The sequence below is a fragment of the Acartia tonsa genome, chromosome 4 (genome assembly GCF_053477335.1).
Source record: "Acartia tonsa isolate MP-2025a chromosome 4, ASM5347733v1, whole genome shotgun sequence".
NCBI classification, from domain to species: Eukaryota; Metazoa; Arthropoda; class Copepoda; order Calanoida; family Acartiidae; genus Acartia; species Acartia tonsa.
The window spans coordinates 52,516,645-52,536,183 of record NC_137263.1 but is presented as its reverse complement, the minus strand read 5'-3'; the positions used below and the strand labels follow the sequence as shown (position 1 = coordinate 52,536,183).

Sequence of the window (19,539 nt, the reverse complement as noted above, 5' to 3'; positions counted from 1 at the left end):
GTCTGAAAAAAAATATTTAAAAAATATCAAAAAAATATTTGATTTACGACCTTATTCCTTCGTACATTGTTGTTTATAGAGATCAAGATGTTAATGAAACAACAAACGATTTAAATTAATTTTAAATTGGTAAGTTTAATTTTTAAAAATGCTGCTACATGATCATCAAAGGCTGTTTATTAGTACTGAGGAGCAGGTTGTTGTGTTGGGAGGAGTCCAAACCTCTTCTTGATGGTGATCCTTTCCCTGGAGTACTTGTCCTCAGGTGAGAACCTGGCTGGGTGGGCGCTCAGGGTTGGCTGGCCGGTAGGGTCAACCTATAATTTTAAATCATGTAAAATTCATAAAAAAATTCCCATATAACTATCTGATTTGACTTAAGGGGGGGGGGGGGGTTGATGCATTGATGCAACCATCTCGTAATCAATGTATAAATGCACTTAGAAATCGAATTTTGATCTGTAATTTTTCATGAGTAATCCTTGGTAGATCTATTTTCTCTAAATTGAACAAAAGGTTGAAAAATAACGGCTAACGGCTCAGCAAAATTTCAGATCAAAATTCGAATTCTAAGTGCCATTTATACATTGATTACGAGATAGTTGCATTAAAAAACCCCCCTTATTTAAAAGAAATTCATCCTCTATTCATATATGTCTGCGCTAAAAATGTAACATTACTAATCTAATAGAGTAAATAAATCAACTTATTGTTTTCATGAAATATCATATTAGCAATAAAAAATATCTTTAAGGAATTTCTTATTAGAAGATGTAATAAAGTGAATCATTTGTAATAGTTGGTCTATGTTATGAATAGAAGAGGCCTTGAAAATATATTAAAGATGTCTTAAAAGTCTATCCTATAACATTTCGAACGTTCGGATATTGAGAGTTAAAGTGAAGATTCGCTACTAAGAAGTATGTACACTTGTACAGTCAAAAGATAAATAAGATGTACCTTAGCCAGGGTGTACTTCCTGTTTCCCTCCTCATCAAAATAGTACATCATATACATCTTGGATCTGAAAAAAAAGTAAAAAAAATAATTTTTGTCATATGTTCTGCTTTTCAACAAACATTTAAATGCAGCCTTGGTCTAGAGACAAAGATATGTCACCTGAAGAAATGATGATCACAAATTTTCATTACCATATTGCAACTTTTAGGTACTAGTAATTAAATAATTTTAAAATACTCTTCTTTTCTTCAGTTACTATATTCTTGTTTCTGCTCTTTATGGTATATAAAGCAGAGATTTAAAGGGATAAGACAATGGCCGATAAATTTATATACAACCCCAATAATAAAACACAAATATCCCATTTGTCGATTACAATTTGTGGTTATAACGTATGGACGCTTATATTAATGAACAAACCAATCAAATTTCAACTAAAGCCCCCAAAATTGTTGAACATTAAGAAGCCGTCATTATAAAGTTTTGGGGACTAGTTTGATAAACAATACAAAGTCCCCTCCCTCCCTGTATAGGAAGACTTTCCTTTCATAGGCCACGTGTCCGACATTTCAGCATTAAAATTATCATTTACTAATCTTCAAAGTTTTAAGTCCCATATCCAGATCAATTAAATCTTCCTTCATCTTGACAGCCTTTCTCACGTGATCATTGACAAGCTTGAACCCATCCACCAGACCCTTCTTCAGCTTGTCCCCACTGCCCAGGGCAGGGTTGGAGCTGGCGAACACGACCTCGTTCACCTCCTGGTCAAGCTTGCAGGAGGATATGGAAGGCCAGATGGAGGACAGGTCGGTTATTAGGTTACTTCGTAGGACAGTGTCTCTGTGAAAAAATTATGTATGTTTTTTTTTATAGAAATCTTTTTATTGTTTATTCTAATCTAAAAGGAGCTAGGGAATACTATTTCCAGAAAGGCTTTAAAACTACTTTATTACTATCCGCAGGATTAGAAATGGTTCTCAGTCATACCGAAGAATCGTGTAAAGCATCGTATTACAGACAATTTTCCACGAATACAAAAATTAAAATCATAATTCAGGTTTTTCCTTATAACTTTAATTTTAATAACCGCGAAAATATGTCTATAATACGATGCGATAAATAACTTTTACTCATGTATGATGTTTTCTTTGCAAAAGTAAAAATATTTTGTGTTAGTTTAAATATAAAAGTTCATATTAGCTAATAAAAAACATATATTCCTGCAAACAAGATTCAAGACAAAAAGACCATTAGGTTCCAGGCACTGGTTGATTCTCTGTAAATTTTCTATGCTGACAAACTCTTGCGGGGGACAGGACATACCACTTGTTACATCTTTGCTGTCAACATCCAGCATGATGATGCCAAACTTTTCCTGGGCCGGCGGCGGCGTTTTAAAGAACTCCAATCCATCTTTAATGTCGACGACCATTCGACTGTCCGTCCGGAAGTCAAACTGCTGGCTGGCAATGTCAAGGATGGCGGGATCGAGCTCCACAACGTTTATGTTGCACAGCGGGAACGCTTTGTGGATGAAAGCTGGCAACGCGCCACCGCCAAGGCCCACAACACAAACTCGTATTGGCTTGCTCAAATAAAGCCCAATTCCACCAATCATCAGCGTGTGATAGGTTGATATTAACTGATTTAGATCCACTACTTTTTTAGTCTTTTTATTTTTGTCTTTTCGTGACACAAGTACTGCTTCTGTTTGGGTTAAATTAGGACGGTCAAGAAATATGAGGCGGCGGTAACACGTACTGCCGACTTGGACGTCTTCAACGACATAATCGCCGGAAATCTGCGAATGGCCGCGACATCGCTCTTTCCGCGAACCAACCTCGTTATCGTTGCCCGTTGACAGGAATGGTACCTTGTAGCCTGCCGGAAGGTCGGTCGGGCTAAATTCTAATACATGACTGGATAATTCTGTCTGTATTTGATCCAGCGTGCTAAATGTAGCGTCGCGGCCCAGGTGGACTACAATAAGCCGCCGGCAGCTGGCAGAATCACACAGCTGTTGGCGACCCTCGGCAGTGGCAAACATCCATTCAACGTCACGTCCTTGCGGAACAATAAAAGCAGCAAACGGAAGATTACAGGCGGCTGCTTTACTTTCTGTTAAAAATAAGGAATACTTGACTGTGGTTGAATTTTCTGTGCGTAACTGAAGACAAACTTCCTCCATGGACCTATCCCCGCCGGCAGCAAGACCCGCGCGCAGCGCAGCAAACTGCTGACAGCCGCGGACACTTTCCACCAAACTTTCGCCTTTATCCAGACGAGTCAACTTGCTGTCACTGGACAGCGCAAGTTCTATCACAGATTTCATATTTTCCATTTTCTTAAACTTTGTACAAATAATAACAAACACCGGGAATGTGCGGTCCTTCGGATCCTTGCTGAGGTCGGCCTCGGAGCAGCGGAGCACGCGGATGGGCCAGCCCGCCGACACAAACCACTGTGTCACGTATTTGATGATGTGGGGCTGGAGTAAGGATACGCAGATGTATCTGCCTCCCAGTTTCAACACACGAGCTATTTCACTAAAAAATATCTTTATAAACAACAAAGAATACAAAAATAAAGGGTAATTTCTTGTCAAGTGATAATATTATACCCGAAGTGATTCAGGAATATCCTTAAATAAAAAAGCTTTTTGGTCTGAAGCTTAAGACTTCAATTACTTCTAATCTGATTGGGTTCACTTTTTTACAGAAGCTTTACATAGGTCCCAGGATGTTTAAAAGCTATCTTAATTTAAGATTTAAGCATTGGGAAGGTTTTAGGCTTTTTTCTTCTACCTAGTTTTTACCCCTTTAAATACAGAGCCTTATATGCTAGGGGCGCATAAAATGATTTATATACTGTGTGTATGCGAAATTACGTGACATATCAAATATCTATCAATTGTAAAATAACATAAAAATAAAGTAGCTCTACTTTTTTATGGATTAGACTTAACACAGTAGTCTAGACATGGTATTTTTGTTAGGGATGGCAATCCGTCAAATTTTTGGACCGGATTCGGATTCCGGATTCTAACAAAAATACGTCAAAAAAATGGCGGATTCCCGCGGATTCCGGATTCTTATTTTTGGCAGATTCCGGATTTGGATTCCGGATTCTAGCAATATTTTAAAAGGCCTTTTTATAAATTAAAAAATTTTAAGTGCTACATATGTCCTAAAAATTAATCTTCTATAATTCACTTCCGAAAATCGAACCAGATTTTATTTAAAAGATATTATATATAATGATAAATTTAGCTAATTTTAGCCTACCAATTAAGAATCCAAATCCGCTATTAAAAACCGGATTCCGGATTCGGAATTGGATTCCAAAATTGGCCAAAAATTGGGCGGATACCGGATCCGGATTACCCTAATTTTTGTATCAGGTAAAGCTTAGCTACTAAAAATGTGTAGGTATGTACTAACCTGAACATTTTATCAATATTATTGATGACCTCCGTTGAGTCATCTGTGAAGAGGGCATCCAAGGTGCCCTTGTCCAGGACCACGTTGTACACGTCCTGGTCATAGGTCATGTTCATGGCGTCCATCTTGTCAAACACGAGGTCTGGCCTCCCCTTGTTTTTCTCTTTCATTTGCTTGATTACAATGTCGGAGACGTCAATTGAGGTTATACTCCTAAAATTTTAGAATTTAGGTAAAATAGTTATTTATCACACAGCTTAAAAAAATAGCAGATTAGAACCTGTTTTGTTAGTTCCAAGGGGTCGATTTTTTAAAATAAAAGATTGTCTGTAATACGATGCTATACATAATTTTTCAGTATGGCTGAGAACCGGTTCTTAACCAGCGGATATTAATCCGTTTCTAAGATATACTGGAAAATCATTTTTTATTGATGCATATTACAGTCATACAATAATATTTTTGTCTAAAGGTAACGCAGCGACTAAAAGGCACAATGTTTGAGAGTTAAAAATATGATCTGAAGAATAGAAGATATCATGAATGAATGTCTTCGCCCTTTATATCGCTAAGTAACTCAACTTAATAACTGATATTAAAACCAACCTATAACCAACATCGTAAAGATCCGCGGCCAGCGTTGAATTACCGCAACCAATCTGCAGCACCTTGTCCGCTGGACGGATATACTTGTGCAGAATGCCGCACAACTCCCCGTACTCTCCGTACCATTCAAATGCCTTTTTCCCGCGGTTTTTGAAGAAAGTGTCCCAATATTCTTTCTCTCTGAACTGTCGATGTTCGCTTGGTAATAAATTCATTTTTATATCATTATTATTTACACATACATAAGTAATCTGAAATACATAACAAATTTATTTTAATAATAAATAATAGTTTTATAAATGATATCAATTGCCACGTTTTTAAATGCAGGAATAAAGTAACCGCCAAGACTTTTTTCCTTTAAAAAAATCAATAATTTCTTTATTTATAGAAACTGCAACATGCTATAACACAATACTTTATCTTTGTGTTTTAAAAGAATCCAATTTATTTTTGTAACGTAAAATATTGTATGATAAATCATTGAGTAACTATGCTCCAAGAGCCCCCACAATGACAGTTTTTATTCCATCTCTTTTCCCAATAGCCACAGGACTCTTCTTTGCTTGCAGGCATCTGAAAACATGAAAAACTTAATGTAATGCAAATACTAAGTAATCAGGGAAAAGACAATAGAAAAATTGTTTTGACACTGTTGGTTTGAACCAACAAATCGAGATTTAATAAAAGTACCCAAAGTTTTGTGAGCCATCGAATGAGAAAATAGTTATTTCTCGCATCGTATTATAAACGGCTTTCCGCGGATATAGAATGTACAATTATATGATTAAAACCAGTTTTTAAATTCGTAGAAAACTGGATATAATACGATGCTAGACATAGTTTTTTCGTATGGATGAGAACCGGTTCTTATCCACCGGATTTAAATGAATACGAGAATATTATTTAAATAAAACTAAGCCTAAAAGGGTAATTTACAATCCAATGTCACCTTCCTACGGACGACGGACAAACTTATTATACATATTTGTAGAGCATCTTTGCTAGAACAGCTAACTGACCTTAGTAAACGATTTGCACCTATTGCAGCTTCTGATGGTGAGACACTTGCCCAGCACTCTCTTCCCCATACAATCATATATCTGGTTAGAGGCGTGGTCTTGTGTGTAATTCAGCCCATCCAGGAACACGTGCTGACCGGAAACAGGCAGGTTTGGCTCCAGACCAAAATGGAAGGGATATGGGAATGAAAGACCGGAGTGCAGCTTGGAGAGGACACCCACAGGAGATACTAGCGTGTCAAGGCTTGGTATTATTACCTGAAATTAATAACTGATTAAAATCTTATTTGTTGTTTACTAAAAACACTGTAATCCTTTTTACGCGTAAAAAATACGAAAAAAAAGAGTCAAATTGTTTTAAATCTAATGTTAGAAAACATCCCAATCTGGTATAAGATCCAAATAACAATAAATCCAATGTTCCAGGCCATAAACCTTAAAGATTTAAAACACATAATATGCGCAAAATGTTCTAATTGTGACAATATACTACTACTTAATACATAGACAAGCCACATAGAGCTTCATAAATGGATTTAGTTTTACTTGGATCTTTCATCAGATTATCATGTACTCCAATAAAGTGAAACTTGTTGCTGGCTAAAATAACGATCCTCCCACCCAACCCCTTTACCCCATTCCCTTCCCTCCTACTGGATAAACGAGCTGACCAATAAATGAGTTCAAATCTAGCAAGCTAAATTAAGGACAAATTTTCTCCTGTCTTAATATACACTTATATTCTAAATCCATTGCTTGAGATACTCACCAAGGAAGGAAGTATAAGACATTCATCCAGAAGACTTTCATCTTCAGGTTTCTCTCGGAGCTTTGTTACCATGGAATACACTTTACCATTCAGATCCATATCCTTCTCCCTGAACAAAATAATGAAAATGCAGGGATCCAAAGGGATAAGACAAAGGCCTTTTATTTGATGTACATCCCCACTGATGATACACAAAATTAACCCCATTTTAGATTACTAATGGTGGTTGAAAGGTTTTGACACTCAACTTAATGAACCAACCAATTAAAATTTAATAAAGTTGGCAAAGTTGTTAAGCCAACGAATAAGAAACATAATTATAAAACTTTACAGACAAGTGTAATAAACAGCCCAATGTCTCTTCCTTCCTTGTTACCATATTCATATTTTTAATAGCTTATCGGTGTTGGCTAAGAGTATTTTTTTATTTAATAAAAAAAATCGCGATTAAAGTTTACTAAAATAGTTAGTTTCTAAATATCCGTACCTGGATGTAACTGCAGGTCGGGGGAATGCCCAAAGACGTAGCATGATCACAATCTCCCTGATCACCTCCAGACCTCCGTCCTGCAGGATCCAGAAGCCAGGACCCCGGCGGGTCTTGAACTCTGGCTTGGCGGAGAGTATGTGCAGGGCCAGGACGATAACCCAGTTGCCAAGGGATATCAATGCTTGAACATCTTCACTGCCCACGTTTGTCAGCTCACGACTCAAACCTGAAAAAAAAGAATCGTATTACATAAACTAAAAAGTTTTTGTTTGTTTGTTCGTCAAAACCTTGCTAATTACTAATCGATTTAAATCTCCATTTTATAGAAGCTTGCCAAATCACAAAGATCACATAATTGTTTTAAGCTTTATTTTAAAGTCTTGAAATGGAATTAGTCTACATTTAGTTGTAGTTCAGCAGTTATTGAGATCTTGAGCTTCTGACAAAAAAGCCTTACCGCTGTATACAATAAATATAACCTGCACTAATAAGATTTGTAACAACATTATCCAGAGTCAGACTGCTGGTCACATTCCTCACAATATTCTCAAACTTCTCTGACGGAGACTTGTCCAGAAACCCGGAGGAAGTTTCTGCTGTGAGAAGGCTGGCAAAGTGTGAGTGGATGCTGGTCAGTAGTTGCATGCTCAGAGTATCACCTGCTCTGTATTCCCTGCAAATAAGTATGTAAAGGGAAAGGATCTTACACCAGATTTTCATGTTCTCTAATGAAGTGAAACACGCAGCAAGATAAAATAACAATAACACTCCTACTGGATAAACGAACTGACCGATTAACGAGTTCCATATTAGAAAGCTAAATTGACGACAATTTTCCCCCTGTCATAATATCCACGTATATTCTATACATCCATAGTAAAAGGCGTCGCAACACAGGTAGGTGGTAACATACTCGAATTTCTCAAACTAATTCCCACATTTTTTTTACATTACATTAAACAAATACCTAACTATTTTATTTTTAGTGCATTTCCCATAAAAAAAGTAAAAGTGCTAAGGGCGAAGTCATGTTTTTTTTATGCAACCTTTTGTGACCAAAATGTTACTTACCCATGCGGCATTAATCTGAACAATGATGCTTTGATGGACATAAACTTGCTGCAGCAGAAATTCTTCACTCCTAGAGGCTGGTAGTTAAAAGTTTCCCTAAAAATTAAATATTTGATAAGGGGTAGAACATATGGTTACATTAAACATTTGTAATAGCTGAATGAAATTGTTGTAAAAAAAACATTCCTCTGTTTCATACCTAAGTAACTAAAATTATTATTTCGCAAACATTTGTTATTTAAACAAATATAGATTACTTACTCGAGTTTATCTACAACGGTCTGAACATGTGTCTGTGCAGCGGCCAGTCCCAGGTCCCACCAATCCTGTCCAGACATCATACAGTACTCGTACAGCGTGACCAGGTAGGCGGGCACATACGGGCCGCCAGGATCAGCTATCGGCGACATCCTGTACAAATACAACTGGCCCTGTGTATCCGCCACTACGAGACCGGTACCGGTGGCGGTGAAAGTCATGTCGGCAATACGGCCAAACGCGCTGCCATTAACAATAACTCCACCAGCTGCACTGCTAGCATCGGCTGGAAGGTCTGCCATGTAATTTTGGTTACCTGATCGCGGCAACTCAACACTTGCAATTTGCTGCAGCGAGTCCCTGATGAGACACTGAATTGTACCATCTGAAAATGCCACGACAATATAGCAAGAAGGTTTGCTGCCGCTGACTATGGAAATACGGGGCGTCGTAAAAGCACTCAGTTTAGCACCATTACCCGCGCTAAATTCCGCCGTTTGACGCCACGTGCTCACTTTTTTACGCTTTGGCGAATGGATGGATTGTGCAAATATTTTATGGCAAGTCTGCATGGTCGTGCACAGCTCGAACATTTTAACTTTCCCGCCCTCCAGTGTGTCCAACCCCGCCAGAATAGCGTCACAATTGTCTGTAAGCACAAATTTTATACCAAACACACGGCACTCGGGACCATTATCATGTTTTGCTTGTTGAGAAGCAGTTGCACTGCTGCTAGCATTGGCCGCCCCCGCCTGAGATGGCTGCTGCGCCGGTTTATCTGAGCCAGCAGCGGTTGAAGCGGGACTTGCTACGGAGGTTATTGAGAAGCTGGAATGATTGTGCACGGTTACCTGGAGGCCATCCTCGGAGCTTTGGTTGATTTCCAGACGGTAGACTACGACAGGAGTTTCTGCTCCACAAACGGCTAACAGAATGTCTCCTCCTTAAATAAAAACAAGGATGACTACAACTATAAGTGGTGAATCTCATAGTTATGATATCCCCTGAAGCATTACATGCAGAACGACATGTCGCGACAGAACATTGGGCTGTTTATTGCACTACTAGTCCCCAAAGTTTTTTAATAACGTTTTGTTATTCTTTGGCTTGAAAACATTAGGACTTAAATTGAATTTTAATTGGTTGGTTCATTTAGTTGAGTGTCTAAACGTTTCAATCACTAATTGTAATCTACATTCTACATATGGGGTAATTTTTTGTATCATTATTGTATCATGTATGTCAATTTATCGGCAATTGTCTTATCCCTTTAGATCCCTGGCATTAATACATTATGTACTAGTTTAACATACAAACAGAAAAAATGTTTACCTGTAGAAATGCCAATATCAGCAGAGGTGAGTAGAGTCCTGTGTCTTCCTACGCATATGGTTTCTGTGGTTATTGATGGCCACAGCGACACTGCATGCAACAAGCTTGTCCTTGTTAAAATCAGGCACACTTCGTTGCAAAGGAAACCATCTTTCTACAATATTTAGAGAAAGTTAATTTTAAATTGAGTCCATAAAAATTTAAATATAAGTAATCCTATATAAAAGTAGCAGGATGACTGTCTGTAACGAAGAATCTCGCTAACCGCATTAAGGATATGGTTCTCCTTTACAATATTTTGAGCAAGAATACAACCACCCTCACAAGATAAAAACCTCCATAGAAAAACAAATTCCCCCCTCCAAATTTTTCTTTTTGAAACTAGAATCGAAAATGTATGTGGGTGGGGGGGAGGATTTGGTTCCCTTCTCCCCACCTCAAGTGCCCCTAGAGGCTTATTCGTATAAATTAAGTATTTATTAAAAATTACTTTTACCTCTGGAGCACATTGAAACTTTTCAGTATAAAGTTTAGAATCTCTTCTCTCTGTATTTAACCTTAATATAATCATATTTTTATACATTTACAAATATTCTAATTAAAAAGAGCTTTTTAATAGCTGTATATTGGAGAAATATATAATATTAGATTGAAGTCTCAACGTTATAAAGACAGACATTAAAGCAATTTTCACCAATTAACACAGGGCTTACTTGATCACTCTGGCTGATGACACAAACTCGACCTTCATAATGGTTTCACTGGGCAGGGTGGTGGTGTACACCTCCACCCACTCACCCAGGTTCATGTTTACCATCTTCTTCAACCAGATGTTGCCCTGGTCGTCCCCGATGCACAGCTTCGACCCGCTGCCGTCCCAGGCCAGGCTTGTCACGTTGGAACTTGTGCTGCATACTAAACTAAAATAAAAAAACTTTATTCTATAAGTAGATCAACAGAAAGGACCTGCAGGGCAAAGACTGTCAACTACAAGGCAATTAAACGGTTACAACCCAGAAAGGAAGGGGACATATGTACATTGGGCTAATAATTATACTAGAACCCAGGCAAAGAGTTATAAAAAAAACAACGTTTTCTTATTCGTTGGCTTACCAACTTTAAGTTGAGTGTCCAAACGTTAAAACTACATATTGTAATGTACAGAAGGGGTTATTTTGTGTATCAATTCATCGTCAACTGTCCCTTAAGATACCTGGATAATTATGGATATTGGGACGTAAATATTATATATTAATAGGCCATCGTCTTATCCTTTAGATTGCTGATTAGAACCTAATGATTATACATTTTTACATTTACTCACTTGTATTCCCAAGGGTTGTTAAGATCCGCACAGTACACTCCCTTCCCTTCAAATCTTTCTTCCAGAACATTTCTCCTGGAGTCTGCACCCCCGTGTGGGCTGGGGGGCAGGTCAGCTGTAAACGCTACAACATTCTAAATATACAACAAAATCATTTTTTGTTAAGAAAAAAGTCAATTCCAAATCACTTAAAGCCTAATACCTCGTCATAAATAAAGAAGTTAAAAATGATTCTTACTGCGGCTTTGTTAGATGCGTGAAATTACTAGTGAAACTGGCAAAACTAATTACATGCACATTTAGGACTTGCAGACAAAGGTCGTGCTTTCAAAGGGTTGATTTCCAGTAAGATGTTTGGCCGCGTAATCATGCAAATTATTAGCAAAATTTGGGTCACAAATATACGTGAAAACAAGGCTTAATAGTGTATCCCATTCTATATATGTTATCTATGTTAACTGAAATAAGGTTATTGTTTATGTGTCTGTACCTGGGAGGAAACTGTACAGAGAGCTGCCTGCGGCCTGGTGGTCTGTCCAGATCCCGTGCTGCCAGGTCTCCAGAGTCCGCCAGACTGGTGCTTGTACACGGTGTACACCAAATCCATTGTCTGTCAACTTTTATTCCTATTATTTCATCTTTATCTGAAATTAAAGAACTAGATTTAAATCTGATTTTATATTATTGACTCGTTTTGTTATCTGAATGTATTAACATGGACTGCATGAACTAGAGTATTAAGAACTTGTTAAATAAATATGCATACCACCTGGTATAAAAAATTCCGAAATAAAACAATGATTAAAAAAAGAAACCTATAGATTTAATTTGTCGTGAAAAAAAAAATTATAAAACTTGTCTAAAAATATCGAGAAATTAACAGTAATAAGAAGTAAGAAAGATAATTTTAATTCATGGATATAGAAATTTTTGTCTTTTTATTGCTCTTAAATAGGGAGACAAAGACTTACATAAATACTTATTCCAGTATGGCTTGGAAAAGGATTGATATCCGCTAGATTGGAACCAGTTCTACTAAGCCATACCAAAAAATCACGTATAGCGTCGTATTACAGATATTTTCCACGATTATTAATGTAAAATCATAAATTAAAACCGGTTTTGTTAACTAACAAAACTGGTTTAAATCTTGTATTTTTTTTTTTAAATCCGCGGAAAGTTGTCTGTAATACGATGAGATAACTATTTTATACATCGTTGTCAACCTAGTTATACATGTACTTTTTTCAGAATGTTTTTACACAATTTATATTAAAACAAAGTTTAAAAAAAATCATACAAAAACATACAAAAATGTTTTTTTTGGTACAGGCAGTAATTCAAAATATTTTTGTATTATGATCATCATGATAAATATATAATTATATAGGTATAAATCAATATACGAAATTTAATATTAAACTGACAATAAAGAGTAGACTGGCTATTTTAATACAAAAATAATAAAATTAACTTATGTAATTATCAAAATAAATATCAAAAAGACATAACATAAGAATTAATTTTGTCTTTTAAGAGAGTAATATAATGATCTTCATCAAAATAAATACTATTCATTATATAAATTTAATTATCAACTAATACATATAAATATTAGAAAGAATGAAGAAAACATATGAAAACACAAAGAATTTAACATAACAGAATATCACAATAGAATTTGAATCTCATGGAAGATACATTTAAAAGTAGGTTATAAGGGCAAAACCAAGTGGGAAAACTTTTCAAAGATCTCGTAAAACAAGTGTTATGTCATTTATAAACACCATAAAAAGCAAAACAAATTCCTATATAAACATGTATTAGAAACTATTATTGATATGGACATCTATCAAAATCATCTAGTGCTTTTAAATGTAAAAATGGAACAATTTTTTTTATATCTAATTTTATTTTTCAGCTTTCTATGAAAATTCTAAATGTAATAAACAGCTGTTTTACTGAATAGTGACCTTTTTTCCCTTTAGGAGAAGGTAACTACATCTCAAATAACTATTAATTTAATAAAATATTCATAATAAATTGAAATATCAAATCATATCAAGATGTAAAGATTCTTTTTTTGTTTATATAAAAGCCTGAAAATATTCTCCAAAATAAAAAAGAAATCTTACCTGTGTGTGTGTAACCTAACTAATAATCCTCAATCATACCCTGGTAACCCTCCTTCACCTGAGGCGAGTCTGACCTGCCAGATCCTGCTCCTGAACTAGGCCTGCCGGTGCTGGCACGAGAACCAGGCCTGCCATTACTAGCACTGGATCCAGGTCGGTTGTCGGCTGTGCTAGCACAACCAGAACCAGGCCGGTCAATGCTTGATCTTGATGCAGACCTAGCTCCAGTGCTTGTTCTGGATGCAGGCCTGGATACAGGTTTGTCCTTCTGGCCGCCAGGTTTGCTGTTGGACTGTGGAGTTTCAGGCTTTTTGGCAACACATTCTGATTTTCCCTTCCCCTTGTTGTTGTATCCCTAAAAAATTATGTCAAAGTAATTACACGAAATCACATCACTTAAAAAAAGTATTACACACACAAACAAACTTTTTGGAGAATTATGTTTTGGGTGTTACAAAGACCATAGAAATGACAAAAAAAGGAATAACTTTTAAAAACGATTGGAAGAAGTGAAAACTTTATGTTTTTTTGAATAAGAAATGGCATAAAATAGCTTTACCTGATAAGGACTAGAATAATAATACTCGAATCCCTTGTAGACAACCTCCAGGGAGGACAGCTCCTGGATCATTTGCCTGCTCATAGTCTCGCCCTGTGTGTAGCACCAGTTAAACTCCAGCACGTCCTCCGCACTCTTCACCATCTTGGCCAACTCGTCCATCCTGAGGTTCCGGTTCTGGTTGTATATGGTGTTCACTATTTCATCCCGTCGCAAGATCTTCCTTGGCGGATTTGTATGGTGGCGCTTGTTGTTGCTGCCGCTTTCGCCAGCAGAGTTTGTCCGTTTCCGTTTTCTGCCGCTGTTTTGTTCCTCCATCATTTTAGCGGCAGTTCGTTGTGATCCACACAGGCAGAAATCCAGACAATAATCACAGCCGTCTGCTTTCTTTTGAGACATAACAAATACAACGTCATCATCATCCTTATCCCCGTCCTCCTTGATAGTGGAGTTGAACTCGTCAAACCTCTCTTTCTCCTGGGCGTCCGAGGTGCCGTGGTTCTTGACGGTGTCGTGCATGCTTTTCAACGCAGATTTCACGTCTTTGTATACGTAGGTCTATAATGAAAATCAAATCAATTGTTATCGAAATTCCTAACATAAATTATGAGCTCTAACCAGGGCGGTACAGAACATTAAAATCTCTTTAACATGGACAAAGACATTGTTGGTTGCCGCCCAATATTAAACAATATTTATGTTATTTAACTTTATTTTGTGTTGAGTGTAATTTCTTGTACCTGGTCGAATGTTTTTTCCTCCTGAACAGGCATAATGTAGACACTCTCTTTATCCCTCTCTACATATTTTATCCTGGGAATACTGGTCATGTTTTGGCACAGGTCAATATGGAGTCCAGTGTTCCATTTATCACGTATAAACTTTGCAATGTCTCTGTTAAAAAGAACAATTACATAAAGTAAATTTTTTTCTTAAAGGGCGTTTAGAAATCGAGATCCCGGTACTATTTTATTTTTGATTTGGTATAATGCATAAAATAAAATAATGTAGGGGTGTAAGGGGGGATAGGGGTGTTAAATTAAAAGAAAGAAATATTCAATATTTTTACATAATAAATTGAGAAAAGAAATAGAAAGGGGCCGGGAAGGGAAAATGTTGGAAAATACAGTAGGATTCTTTTTGATTAATTTAAACAACTTACCATTGACAAAATTAATAATCAATATCTTATTTTTTTCTATTACTTATTAATTTCTGTCAATGAAAAGTGGGTTAAATTAAGCAATACTTTTGTTGCTTTAAAAAAACACTGTTTAATGAAACAGATCATGGAATTAAAACGAAGTTTCGAGTTTCGTCACATTTACACAGTAGCTTTTCTCCAATTTCTAGCGCTCGCGGGGGCTCTAACACTGCGAGGCCTATTTTCTAACCCTACGGGGCAATCATTGACACTTCATAACCTAACCTAAAATAACCTTTCAAGAGCTACTGTGAAAATGCGACGAAACCCGCAACTTCGTTTTCTTTCCATAACACAATGAAACAACCCTAAAATAAAGTCAAGTCTTTTTTTAATGTAATCGTCCTTGCCTGTTATCACATTTGCCGTGTATAAAATAGGCAAACATCTTCCTATCCTCCATCCACATGGGATGGTTATTATCCAAATATTCATCCAGCTTCTCGTACCCAATAATCTTGCTAAACTTATCCCTGAAAATCCTCGGCTCCCTGACAAGATTATAATCCGGGGGCTCACAGTCCAAATACTTGCGGTACATCCGCTTCAGCTCGTTGTAGTAGTCGAACCTGATGTTCTTCACCACGTTCATGTCGAATTTCTCCGTCTTCTTGGACTTTTCAACTATTGGTGGCTGGGGTGGCAGGGTCGAGTTGTCCGCTGGCTTTTCTGTGGGTTGCACGGAGGCTACTTTCTTACCCTCCATGGTTTTCTACAAAATTTAATTTTTATTCAACGGAAACAAAGAGGGTATTCATAAATGTAAAATTCCCGTACAACACAGTTTTGTACATTTAAAAACATTTCAAAAAGCTAAAAATTCAAAAACCCTTCTCACAAACAGGTATTTTGGAAATCATGCTTGAATATATATGTATATATTATAAATCTTATATCGAAATTTATCGCTGTTTGTTAAAACTTTTATCCATTTATTAACATAAAACGTTTTTATAGGAAAATAAATAACAGCGATAAAATTCGATACTTAATAGGTTAATATATGATTTTTTTTAAATTGTTCCAAGTGAGCTTCCTAATACCTGTTTTTAAGGTGCTATAGCATATTACATAAAGCTTTATAGGATATTTATAAATGTACCAAACACCGTATTTTATGGGTTATCTAGATTTATTATTTTCGGTTAGGTTTCTTCATGCTGAAAGACATTTAAAATCTTTGTCTATGTTGAGTTTAATCAAAACTAAATACCTAGTATATTTAATATTTGAATCAGCACAAAAAAAATGATATCAAAGCATATTAATAATCAGAGTCTGATTACTTTCTCGTTGGAACAGGTTCTATGATTCAGCAATTTTATTTAAATTTAGATATTTTGTTTGGGTAGTCTTAGTAGCCTTTGTTCTAGAATCAATCCTTGGGTAGGTTGTATTGGTATGAATAAAAAAGGAAAAGGGTTAAAAGAAACAATTCGATTCATTTCAATAACAGAAAGCTGTCCCTTGATAATGAAAAATATGGAAGTTTTTTCTTTAAAGACATAAAAAAATATTTCTCGTATTCATTCGAATCCGGTGGATAGGAACCGGTTTTCATCCATACGAAAAAAACTATTTCTCGCATCGTATTATATACAGCTTTCTACGAATATCAAAATGTACAATTATAAGATTAAAACCAGTGGCACCTCGGGACTAAAAAAAAACTGGTTTTAATCTTATAATTGTACATTCTATATCCGCGGAGAGCTGTTTATAATACGATGCGAGAAATAACTATTCTATTGATTTTGGAGATTTTTTTCTTGTTAACTATCTATTCTAGCGAGAAAAAATGAGCTCTTACCGTCACTTGATCTTCAGTAACTGTTTCATCTTTATCTGTTGCTTTAACAACAGTAATTTCTAGAATATCACTATCAGACTCATCATCACTACCATCAAGCAAACCTAAATAAGTATATATAACAGAATGTTTGGATCAAGAGAAGTGCTGGTTGCCAGCTACAAGGAACCTAGAAAATAGGAGAAATATTTGTGCCTCTGGATCCATTGTCAGGGTTTCGGATCCGGATCCGGAAGGATCCGCATATTTTTGAGTCCAAGGATCCGGATCCGGATCCTTGGACTCAAAAAAATGCGGAAAAAATGGAAAAATCTACCTAAATTTATATAAAATCTCAGACATTCTCTTGATGAGAGCCAATCTTTAAGGTTTAGGGTCAGACTTGAAAATTAAAAGTATTTTTGACTTCGAATTAAAGAATAAATATTTTTGAAAAATTTGGTGATTTTATTTTTATTGTCAAGGATCCGGAACCGGATCCAGTAGGATCCGGATCCGCAAAAAAATCAATGCGGGTCCAAAACCCTGTTACATTGTAATTAATAATCCAATAATAATAATAATCCAGGAAGCAATATATGACAACATCCATAAAAGCGAAGCTTAATAAAACTGACAAGACAAACTGTTGCAGTTTGATTTAAAAAAAATGAAAAATAAATTCTTTACTAAAAAAAAGGGAGGGGGGGGGGGATGCGACACTTTAAAACCAAAACTAAAAGGAACTCGACTAAAAAAGTTACAGCACTGAAATTTGGCATGGCTGGTCTGAATTCCGTGGGTTGAATCCCTAATGGGGGCTGAATTCCAATGGAACCGCTTTAAAGAGGTACAATGTTAAAATATGAAGAAACTGCAACAGAACCGCCGGTTTCCTCCGAAATTTTTGTCATTTTTATCATTACCTTCAAGCTCTAACAGCTGATCTATTGTAAGTTCCTTTGCATATTCCTGTTCATCATCATCTTCTTCATCAAGTAGATAAGCATCATTCATATCAATATCACTATTAAAGGCATTATTAAATAGTTTATAAATATAAAAATATCATTTTAGACCAAAGCTTATGTTCAAATTTAGCTATTTTCATCTATTCTTGATAATTCTTCAAGGACGAAAAATGAATCTTGTATTATAAAAATTATAAAATTATAGTATGGCTTTAAAAACGATTAATTTCCAATGGAGTAAAACCAGTTCTCATCCATAATGAAAAATGACGTATAGCATCGAATTACAGATACCTTTCCACTAATTTTAAAGTTTTGTTAGCACGGGCCTTTGGCTCCTCGGATCTAAAAACTTATAATTTTTAATTTTAATGTCCGCGGAAAGCTGTAATGTATATAATACGATGCGATAATTAACTATTATAACTATTTATTCCTGAACAAGTTTCCAGCCATTATTGAACTCCTGTCTCCTGGAAAAAAAGGGTTAAGCTTTAGTTATATAAGAGTATAATGATCATTGATCATATAACAAAATTAATATATTTCTTGAATGTTGCACCAGATCTTTATGTACTCTGAAAAAATGAAACTTACAGCCGACTAAAATAACGCCCACCCCCCATTCAACCACTATACCACATCCCTCCCCTCCTACTGGATGAACGAACTGACCAATAAATAAGGTCTATATTAGCATGCTAAATTGACGACAAATTTTCCCCTGTCAATATATCCACAAATATTCTATATCCATTACAAGACTGCTTATGATATTTCATCCAAAAGACGAAGATTCATTTGCCAACAGAAATAAATGTTAATATATTTTAACACACATACATAGACAAAAACATCACAATTTACATCATGAGGTTTAGATCTTTTACAATTTATTGATCGAAAATAAGAAAATGGTATAAATAATTCAAAAGTTCTATACTATCCAAAAACATAAAAATCCTAAATTAAAAAAGATTACAAAGAACTTATTCCTTACCTAATATACTTACAACATCTCTGACAATTTCATCTTTTCCATTTTCTGAACTGTCTTTTTTAACCACGCCTTCTTCCTTTTTGTCCTCATTGTTTGATTCATCTTTTGGTTTGGAAGCACTTAATGATTTTTTGTCCAACCTTAAAACAAGAAGTATGTCAATTACAGAAAAAAAAATCTTTCTCTTTATTTACAAAGATTTAATTTCATTGATGGATTAAATATTACTTGGATCTTACACCAAATTATCACGATTCTCCTCTCCACCCCCCTTTACCCAATCCTCTCTCCTCATACTGGATTATCAAACTAACCGATAAATGATGTACATGTTAGCAACCTAAATTGACAATTTTTCCCCTGCCATAATATCCACGTATATTTTATATCTATTGTTACCTTGATTTGAACTTCTCTAAAAGAATAGGGGTGGACGACATGGAAGGCTCTGATTCTGTAAACATTTGTCTTCTCAAAGGTTCTGTGTTCTCCAGCTCCTGGAGGAACAGATCCGCCTCCTCTAGCACATCATCAGTCTCCAGATCTTTAGCATCCTTCTTCTCACCTCCAGCTACAGACCTACCATTTCAGGGTTATAAGGATAAA

At 35.9% G+C, this 19,539-nt stretch overlaps 4 protein-coding genes across 4 annotated transcripts; all 4 read right to left on the bottom strand.

The window, feature by feature from the left end:
- Position 1: 1 nt before the first annotated feature.
- Positions 2-1,086, bottom strand: LOC145317739 (H/ACA ribonucleoprotein complex subunit 3-like). Its single transcript, XM_080158963.1, has 2 exons — positions 961-1,086; positions 2-317 (listed from the first exon to the last, which is right to left on the bottom strand). The coding sequence occupies exons 1-2, from the start codon at positions 1,015-1,017 to the stop codon at positions 180-182; spliced, it is 195 nt and encodes a 64-aa protein (XP_080015089.1). The 5' UTR covers positions 1,018-1,086; the 3' UTR covers positions 2-179.
- A 1,039-nt stretch (positions 1,087-2,125) lies between these two features.
- Positions 2,126-5,271, bottom strand: LOC145317732 (eEF1A lysine and N-terminal methyltransferase-like). Its single transcript, XM_080158953.1, has 3 exons — positions 5,010-5,271; positions 4,404-4,616; positions 2,126-3,509 (listed from the first exon to the last, which is right to left on the bottom strand). The coding sequence occupies exons 1-3, from the start codon at positions 5,222-5,224 to the stop codon at positions 2,141-2,143; spliced, it is 1,797 nt and encodes a 598-aa protein (XP_080015079.1). The 5' UTR covers positions 5,225-5,271; the 3' UTR covers positions 2,126-2,140.
- MED16 (mediator complex subunit 16) lies at positions 5,260-11,949 on the bottom strand. Its single transcript, XM_080158951.1, has 12 exons — positions 11,766-11,949; positions 11,276-11,409; positions 10,665-10,871; positions 10,448-10,508; positions 9,952-10,105; positions 8,623-9,562; positions 8,362-8,457; positions 7,770-7,963; positions 7,288-7,516; positions 6,801-6,909; positions 6,032-6,289; positions 5,260-5,585 (listed from the first exon to the last, which is right to left on the bottom strand). Exons 1-12 carry the CDS (start codon positions 11,880-11,882, stop codon positions 5,490-5,492), a joined length of 2,595 nt encoding a protein of 864 aa, XP_080015077.1. The 5' UTR covers positions 11,883-11,949; the 3' UTR covers positions 5,260-5,489.
- On the bottom strand, positions 11,915-19,528 carry LOC145317731 (uncharacterized). The gene is made up of 9 exons (XM_080158952.1): positions 19,333-19,528; positions 18,934-19,073; positions 18,372-18,406; positions 17,889-17,991; positions 16,984-17,087; positions 15,524-15,885; positions 14,710-14,863; positions 13,970-14,527; positions 11,915-13,765 (listed from the first exon to the last, which is right to left on the bottom strand). The coding sequence occupies exons 1-9, from the start codon at positions 19,395-19,397 to the stop codon at positions 13,430-13,432; spliced, it is 1,857 nt and encodes a 618-aa protein (XP_080015078.1). The 5' UTR covers positions 19,398-19,528; the 3' UTR covers positions 11,915-13,429.
- Between the last annotated feature and the right edge of the window lie 11 nt (positions 19,529-19,539).

Bases quoted from the DNA above. Each gene is read 5' to 3' on its own strand.
- LOC145317739 (XM_080158963.1), bottom strand. From the start codon at position 1,017: ATGTATATGATGTACTATTTTGATGAGGAGGGAAACAGGAAGTACACC. The intron at 318-960 runs GTACATCTTATT...TTAAAATTATAG, and splicing joins GGAAGTACACCCTGGCTAAG to GTTGACCCTACCGGCCAGCC.
- LOC145317732 (XM_080158953.1), bottom strand. From the start codon at position 5,224: ATGAATTTATTACCAAGCGAACATCGACAGTTCAGAGAGAAAGAATAT. The intron at 4,617-5,009 runs GTTGGTTTTAAT...CTAAAATTTTAG, and splicing joins CTTTACGATGTTGGTTATAG to GAGTATAACCTCAATTGACG. The intron at 3,510-4,403 runs GTTAGTACATAC...GATATTTTTTAG, and splicing joins AATATTGATAAAATGTTCAG to TGAAATAGCTCGTGTGTTGA.
- MED16 (XM_080158951.1), bottom strand. From the start codon at position 11,882: ATGGATTTGGTGTACACCGTGTACAAGCACCAGTCTGGCGGACTCTGG. The intron at 10,872-11,275 runs GTGAGTAAATGT...TTTTTATTTTAG, and splicing joins AACAACCCTTGGGAATACAA to TTTAGTATGCAGCACAAGTT. The intron at 8,458-8,622 runs GTAAGTAATCTA...TTTAATTTTTAG, and splicing joins ACCGTTGTAGATAAACTCGA to GGAAACTTTTAACTACCAGC.
- LOC145317731 (XM_080158952.1), bottom strand. From the start codon at position 19,397: ATGTTTACAGAATCAGAGCCTTCCATGTCGTCCACCCCTATTCTTTTA. The intron at 19,074-19,332 runs GTAACAATAGAT...TCTTGTTTTAAG, and splicing joins TTAGAGAAGTTCAAATCAAG to GTTGGACAAAAAATCATTAA. The intron at 17,992-18,371 runs AGGAATAAATAG...AATGCCTTTAAT, and splicing joins TAATGGCTGGAAACTTGTTC to AGTGATATTGATATGAATGA.